Source organism: Neoarius graeffei, chromosome 2 (assembly GCF_027579695.1).
Source record: "Neoarius graeffei isolate fNeoGra1 chromosome 2, fNeoGra1.pri, whole genome shotgun sequence".
Taxonomy (NCBI): Eukaryota; Metazoa; Chordata; class Actinopteri; order Siluriformes; family Ariidae; genus Neoarius; species Neoarius graeffei.
In genome coordinates, this window is record NC_083570.1 from 2026158 (window position 1) to 2034715 (window position 8558).

General features: G+C 47.5%; 1 protein-coding gene across 1 annotated transcript; it reads right to left on the minus strand.

Annotated features, from left to right (window-relative positions):
• Positions 1-6366: 6366 nt before the first annotated feature.
• On the minus strand, positions 6367-7359 carry LOC132871279 (trace amine-associated receptor 13c-like). The gene has a single exon (XM_060905401.1). The coding sequence runs from the start codon at positions 7357-7359 to the stop codon at positions 6367-6369; it is 993 nt and encodes a 330-aa protein (XP_060761384.1).
• Between the last annotated feature and the right edge of the window lie 1199 nt (positions 7360-8558).

Consider the following 8558-nt stretch of genomic DNA (forward strand, 5'->3'; position numbering starts at 1 on the left):
TGTGATTTTCTGTGTTTCAGGCCGTGTGTGATTATTAAGCTCTCTGATCGCAGTGGCATGTTTCTTAGCAATCACAAAAACCCCAGTATACAATATGATTATGACAGAACATGGAAAAATAAATGTTATTACAAGATCAGTTACAGACAAAACCTCATTTACAAAGTAAAAACACTCTCCAGGACACAGTAAAACATTCATGAAGTTTCCATTGAAATATAAGAGTGCCAAGTTATAGAACATCACTACACCCCAGTCAGCGGGCTGGTGATGTCCGAATAATTAGTTATAAACCTACGATAATAGCCAGCCAGCCCCAGGAACTGTCTCACCCCCTTTTTGATCTTGGGCCTCGGGCAGGCCGCAATTGCTGCCGTCTTATTAATTTGGGGACGCACCTGCCCGTTGCCCAAGTGGAAGCCCAGATACCGTACTTCCACCCGCCCAATCGCACACTTCTTTGGGTTGGCTGTGAGCCCCGCTCACCTCAGTGACCTAAGGACGGCCCTCAGACGTTCGAGGTGCCACTGTCAGTCATTACTATAGATGATGATGTCATCTAAATACGCGGCCGCATAAGTGGCATGAGGGCGGAGGACTTTGTCCATCAGCCGCTGAAACGTAGCGGGCGCCCCAAACAGCCCAAACGGAAGGGTGACGAATTGGTGTAAACCAAACAGTGTGGAAAAGGCAGTTTTTTCTCAGGATAGTGGAGTCAAGGGGATCTGCCAATATCCCTTCGTCAAATCCTGCGTCGAATAAAAGCGAGCAGTGCCGAGTCGATCGAGCAACTCATCAATATGAGGCATTGGGTACGCGTCGAATTTAGACACCGCATTGACTTTTCTATAGTCCACACAGAACTGGACCGACCTGTCGGCCTTGGGTACCATGACCACCGGGCTGCTCTAGTCACTGTGGGACTCCTCGACGATGCCCATTTCGAGCATGGTCTGAAGTTCTTCCCGAACCACCTTTTTTTTTGTGTTCGGGTAGCCTGTAAGGGCGGCTACGCACTACCACCCCCGGGGCGTCTCTATGTGGTGCTCTATGAGGTTAGTGCGACCGGGCAGGGACGAGAACACATCCGAAAACTCGGTCTGCAACTGTGCGACCTCCGTGAGTTAGGTCGGGGAGAGGTGGTCTCCACAGGGGACCGGAGAGGTATATGATGCCAATGTCCCTTTTTGAACCTCCGGCCCCAGCTCCGCCTTCTCTGGAACCACCGACACCAATACCATGGTGACCTCCTCATTCCAGAGTTTAAGCAGATTGAGGTGGTAAATCTGTAGCGCCCCACCCCTGTCCATTCGCCTCACCTCATAGTCGACGTCCCTGACTCGCAGTGTGACCTCAAAGGGTCCTTGCCACTTGGCGATCAATTTGGAGCTCGACGTGGGCAACAGTATGAGTACCTTATCTCCCGGTGTGAACTCTCTATGGTGCGTACCCTTGTTTGCATACCCTGCCGCAAATTCTCCTGAGTTAGGTGGGTGAGCATGTGGAGTTTTGCGCGCAGGTCCATAACATACTGAATTTCATTCTTACTTTTTGAAGGTCCCGCCTCCCAATTTTCCCGCAGCACGTCCAGGATGCCGCGCGGCTCACGCTCATATAATAATTAGAATGGGGAGAACCCCGTGGAGGCTTGGGGGACCTCTCGCACTGAGAACAGCAAGGGTTCGAGCCACTTATCCCAATTACGTGCGTCCTCACTTACGAATTTCTTAATAATATTTTTGAGGGTGCGGTTGAACTGTTCTTCTATACCGTCCGTTTGTGGGTGATACACGCTGGTGCGGATTGGCTTAATCCCCAGTAACCAATACAGTTTGCGCAGTGTTCATGACATAAACGAAGTGCCTTGATCAGTCAGAATCTCTTTCGGGATTCCAACTCGGGAGATGACGCGGAAGAGTGCCTCTGCAATACTGCATGCGGAGATATTGCGCAGAGGCACTGCTTCCGGGTATCACGTTGCATAGTCCACCAGAACTAATATAAAGCGGTACCCTCGTGCTGACCGATCTAATGGCCCGACGAGATCCATCCCAATTCTCTCAAACGGGGTCTCGATTAACGGTAGTGGGCGCAAAGGCGCTTTTGGAATGGCCGCTGGATTTACTAACTGGCATTCGCGGCATGCCGTACACCACCTACGGACATCGCCGTGAATCCCCGGCCAATAGAATCGTGCCATTATTCGGGCTAGTGTTTTATCCTGCCCCAAGTGTCCAGCCATGGGATTAAAGTGAGCTGCCTGGAATACTAATTCCCGACGGCTCTTCGGAATTAAAAGCTGCGTGACTCGCTCTTTAGTTTGAGTGTCCTGTGTCACTCGGTATAATCTATCCTTCATAATCGCGAAGTAGGGGAAGGATGGGGTGGCGTTCGGCTGGAGCGTTTGACCATCGATTACTCTCACTTGGTCAAACGCATGCCACAGAGTCTCGTCTCGCGACTGCTCTAATGGGAAATCCGTGAGGGATTCCCCAATAGAGAGAGGAGGAGCTGGCGGCTCCTCACTCTGACGCGGAGATGATCTAGACAGCTCTGTGACAGCTGCTCCCACCAAAGCGACCCCAGGACCTCCCCCTGTCAAATGGCAGGACCCACTCTCTACTAGGCGCATCATTAAACCCCGAAATCCCGGCCTATCAGTCCCCAAAATTAAAGAGTGGGTAAGGCGAGGATTAACCGCCGCCTTCACTATAAATTTTTCCCCTCTGAAAATAATGTGGACCGACACCAAAGGGTAGCGGTGAACATCCCCATGCACACACAACACCTTCACCCCTTGTGCTCCCCCCAATGCCTCGTTTTGAACCAGGCTTTGGCGAATTGAGGTCTGATTACAACCAGAATCCACCAACGCCTGATATGTAGCCCCTTGGATACTCACCGGTATTCGATATGCTCCGGCCCGATCGAGGGCGGCCTCTGGCGCATTGGGGATCCGAACCACCACGCCCACTTCCATTGCTGTGCACTGCTGTTGAAGGTGGCCCGGCTCCCCGCAGTGCCAGCAAACCGGCCCTGGCTTTCCCTCTGCACCGGTGATCTGGGGGCTCACTCACCTGAGGTGGGGGAGAGACAGACACAGACGGGAGAAACGGGAGGGCACCACGGGTGCGGCGGGCTGGCTGGGGTGGTGCCGGCCCCCGCCTCCACGGTGGGGGAATGGGGCGAGGACGGGACACAGGAGGAGGGGGAGAGAGAGAGAGAGAGAGAAGAGGAGAGAAGAGAAGATGCCATTTGCTGTCCTGCCGCCGGGACATCCGCCAAATGATCCTCCGCCAGCTCGACTGCCTGATCCAGCGACGCCGGGCGGTGGCACTGGACCCACTCCGCGGTTCCTGCTGGTAAGCGGGCGATGAACTGTTCCAGTACCACCTGGTCGATGATTCCCTCGGCGTCGCGATCGTTGGCCCTCAACCACTGCCAGCAGGCGTCCCGGAGCTGCTGGCCGAATGCGAACGGCTGGCCGACTTTCTCCAATCGCAGCACGCGGAAGCGCTGGCGCTGTTGTTCCGGTGTGCGCCCCACGCGCTGGAGGACGGCCCGGCGGAGGTCCGCATAGGCCAGCCGGCGGTCGGCGGGGAGCTGTAGTGCGGCCAGCTGTGCCTCTCCCGTTAGTAGGGGGAGGAGGCGTGCCGCGCGCTGCTCCATCGGCCACCCCCAGGCTATGGCGACCTGTTCAAACAACGTGAGGAACGCCTCGGGGTCGTCCTGCGGGCCCATCTTGGTGACAGTGAGGGGAGATGGGCCCGCGGCCGGAGCGCTGGTGGACCCCCCCGACGCGAGGAGATGCCGGAACGCCTCGCGATCTTCCTGCGGGGCCAGCACCAGGGCTTCAAAGCGCTGCTTTTGTTCCTTTCGGAGTGTGACGAGCGCCTGGTGCTGGCTTTGCTGAGCCGTGGCAAGGGTGTGGACCAGGTCGGCGAACGGGGAGGATTCCATGGTGCTGCTGGGTTGGTGCTCCACTCCCGGGTTTCGGCACCACTGTAGTATGTTCCCTATGTGTGGTTGGAGCACAGAGGATGGCAGGACAGAGATCAGGTTCACAACTTGGCTTTATTGCCACACTTTTCAGTCTAACAGTATGCAATTACTAACACAGACACACACAGACACACAATCGGCGTCTGGTTAAGGGATGAGCTCCTTCCACTCTCGCGCTCCCTCCTGATATAGGGCGCGGTCACTGGGAAGACACAAACACAGGTTAATTGCTCTCTGGTGTAGTGATTCTGCCACTTACCTTCCCTGACACCGCCCTCCTGTCACAGACTGGCGCTTGACCACGCCCCCGCTGCCACAGTCACCAAAAAGGTCAAAATCATTTTTTTTGCAATATCTTCCTTCATATTCATCATATTTACTTCAAACTAAATCCAAAATGTTCATCTTTCAATTCTGCTTCCATTGATATGGTACATGATGGGGTATCTCTCATAGTTTCTTTGTGGTTGGGGGTCAAATATCAGGCAGGTCAAGTCATTGGTGCTACCACGCAGGGTCTGTTTTGCCTGGCAACACTTGTTATTATAATTATTATTTTAGCCAATCAGGGGTGCAGATAGGATTTTTGAACTGGGGGGGACTGAGCTGTCAGCAAATGATTACATTTTGTGAAAATGCATATAATATATATATCTCATCTCATCTCATTATCTCTAGCCGCTTTATCCTTCTACAGGGTCGCAGGCAAGCTGGAGCCTATCCCAGCTGACTACGGGCGAAAGGCGGGGTACACCCTGGACAAGTCACCAGGTCATCACAGGGCTATAATATATATATATATATATATATATATATATATATATATATATATATATATATATATATACTGTATGTACTGAAGCTTCAATATACATTAGAATTGTGAGATTTCTAACTGAATGAACATTGGTATGCAATGGCCTACCTGGTCAACACTAGCCATACATGATCAAATTGTTATTTGTCTGGTATATTAATCAGGCTCCAAAATTTCATGTCTTCTGCATGTTTTATTTAAACATTTGCTGAGCTCAGCAGGATGAAGAATATCATCACAAAAACTTTAACTGTAACTTCTAACAAAAAGGGAATGTCCAAAAATAAATAAATAAAAAAAAAATTGAAATGATTCACACTCGTGCCTTCAGGTAAGTGCAAATGCCTTCTTATTATTGTCAGACTAGCTACTCAACATTATCAAAAGAATATCTGCCACATCTGGGAAAATTAACAGGCAATATGATACTTACATTGCTCAGTTTTTGAAAAAAACGCTGTAATTGTTTTTTTGTTTTTTCATTGTTGACCCCACCAGGTATTGCCTGCAGGCCAGGACGATGTTAACATCTTAAATCTTATAATTTCAGTTAACAGTTGCTGCTGACTAAAATAACATTATACATAAAAATAAAAACATTAAAAGATATTCACCTACAGCCTAGAATGCTGTTATTTTACATTTAGCCTACTTCAGGTAAGTCCAAATTCCTTCTTATTATTATCAGACTAGCTACTCAACATTACAAAACAAGTATTTGGCTCTCCCACCATCACTTCAGATGCTGCTCCTGCTCCTGAAATGCTCCACTGTCCACTCTACTGTCTCCTGTATGCAACAGCTCCCCTACCAATGCAGCTGCAACACCCACCACTTCTGGTTACCTGCCCCCATCCTTCACAGTTGATGAGGTAAGGGTGGAGCTTGGGAGACTGCGTCCAGGGAAAGCAGCAGGCCCAAACGGTGTGTGTCCAAGACTCCTGAAGGACTGTGCAGCCCAGCGAGCTGAGCCCCTCTGGTGGGTCTTCAACATGAGTCTATGACTAGGCAAAGTTCCAGTGCAGTGGAAAACATCCTGTCTCGTACCGATGCCCAAAGTAGGGTGACCAGTTGAGATAAACGATTACTGCCCGGTGGCATTAACATCCTATATTATGAAGACCCTGGAGTGTCTGGTTCTCCACCTCATGAGGCCAGAGGTCACTCATGTATAGAGAGAAGTGATAAAACTGAAAGAAGCTGTGCTACAAGCCTGGAAACCCATTACAAAAATACAACAACAGTTTGGTGATGTCACAGGGTTACCGGCTTGATGTAGTTATTGCAAACAAGGGATATGCAACCAAATATTAAGTGTTAATTACTTTAATTTACCTAAAGACTATCAGTTTGTATACTTTGGCACACCAGTGATGTCATGTTCTTGTCTGTTTAATACTTCTATATGTAAATATCAGGAAATGAAAGCTGAAATATAGATTAAGGACTGTTTTATATATATATATATAAAACATATTTAATATATGGCATAATGAGCGTAATCGAAAGAATATTTGGGAACATCAAGTGGAGCAGAAAAAGAATGTTCATGAAAGTACGTTTATTAATGCAGAGTCTGTTTGGAATATTTGCAGAGTGATAATTAATTTAATGCACCTCCTAAACCATGGATAAAACAGAGCATAAATAAATGGATTCATGGTGGAATTAAGATACATTATGAAAATGACTGTATGAAAAGTTGCTTGCTGGACTTCAATAACATCACCTAATAAGCTGTAAATAAAATATGGAAGTAAACACACCAGAAATACAGAAACTAAAATGCCGAGGACTTTAGCTGCTTTTCTCTCAGATTTCATCGAGTGTGATGTGATTTTCTGTGTTTTAGACCGTGTGTGATTATTAAGCTCTCTGATCGCACTGGCATGTTTTTTAGCAATCACAAAAACCCGAGTATACAATATGATTATGACAGAAAGTGGAAAGATAAATGAAAATACAATATCAATTACAGACCAAACCTCATTTACTAAGTAAAAACACTCTCCAGGACACAGTAAAACTTTCATGAAGATTCCATTGAAATATAAGAGTGCCAAGTTATAGAACATCACTACACCCCAGTCAAAAATAATTACAACGAGAATAATCCTCACAGAGACATGGTTCATGTAGAGAAAGGGGTTTGAGAGAGCCAAATATCGATCCACAGCAATCAGAGCAATATTATAGATGGACACGACTGTGAGGAATCCATTAATCGATAAAAAACTGGTACAGAAATCTCTCCCAAATATCCAGCATGACTCGATTATCCAGATTAACATCGGCGGCATTACAAAAGCACCAACAAAGAAATCCAACACGGCCAGAGAGAGCACGAGTGTGTTTGTTGGTGTGTGAAGCTGCTTGAAGTGAAAAACAGAGATGATGACGAGCAGATTTCCACACACTGTTAGAAGAACCACAGCAGCTGAACACACGTACAGTAAGATATAAGCAGCAGGAGATACAGATCTCTCTGGACAGGAGAAATTCACACAGCGATCAGATTGGTTCAAGTCCATCAGGTTCATGAATACAACATTTCACTAATGCCTACAGAGCTTCAAGGAAAACAGTAAGTAATTAAATGACTTATGACTCAAACAGCCCTGGTGTTTTTATAGTTCAGAAATTGATCACGCCTCCCCAGTTTCTTTGACAACATAATAAATGATGTCATGCTTTGTTGAGAAAAAGGCCTCGTAGGTACAGGCCAGAGAATAATATACGCCATCATGCCAAATTTCATGTAACAAAGCCTACATTTAAACAAAGTTGTTATGTTAAGAACCTGCCCTATGGATAATGAAAGTTTTAAAAAGGGTGATGAAAAGACATCTTATGAATAAATCAAGATGCCAGAGTCGGTGTATGTCCCTGTCACTTCATAGTTTCATTTCAAACTACTATCAACAAGATTTCTATCGATATTCAGTGTCTGCACTTATGGATGCAGTCGCAGGGGAGAACGGGTGTGTCACAAACTGGCAGCCAAATCCAAATCGTGAGACAAATGATGAGGTCACAGTCGAGCAAGAGGTCGGTCGATGTGCAGACAGTATGTCAGAGATTAGGCGAGCGTTCAGAGTCAGGGATTAACAGAAAATAGGGTCAGAGTCACTGGGAGTCAGGTCGGAACAACAGCTCAGTATGATCAGGTATGGATAAACTGAACCATCCATCACAATGGGTGTGTTTGGTGTCCTTCAACAGGCGGAGCTGATTACAGGAAATATGGAACAGGTGTGTCTTCAATCAATATTCAGCAGAGGGAGGGCACTCAACACCCCAAGGTGCTCATTCTGGGAGCACTTTCTTTTCTGGGATGACCTCTTTTCCTGTGTGCTGGCTTTTTGGGATGTTTGGTATAGAATTATTGAGTGAGAAGCGAGTCTAGGATAATGTTGGCAAGCACCCAGCTGCATTCCTCTGGACCATACCCCTCCCAGTCCACCAGATATTCCAGGTTGCCATGTCTACAATGGGAGTTGATGATCTTATGGACCTGATATACTGGTTGTTCCTCCAGTTCTATGGGCAAGGGAGGTTCAGTCCTAGTTGCGTGGTGGCTAGGGGTCCTTGTATGGCAGGTTTGAGGCATGACACATGAAAAGTAGGTGACAGGCATCAATGTTGTGGGAGCTCAAGTCTGTAAGACTCTTAATTCTGTGGAGGATTTTGAAAGGACCCATGTATCAGGCATAGAGCTTCTGCCATGTGTTGGGATCTC

Coding starts and splice junctions, on each gene's coding strand:
- LOC132871279 (XM_060905401.1), bottom strand. CDS start 7,359: ATGAACCTGATGGACTTGAACCAATCTGATCGCTGTGTGAATTTCTCC.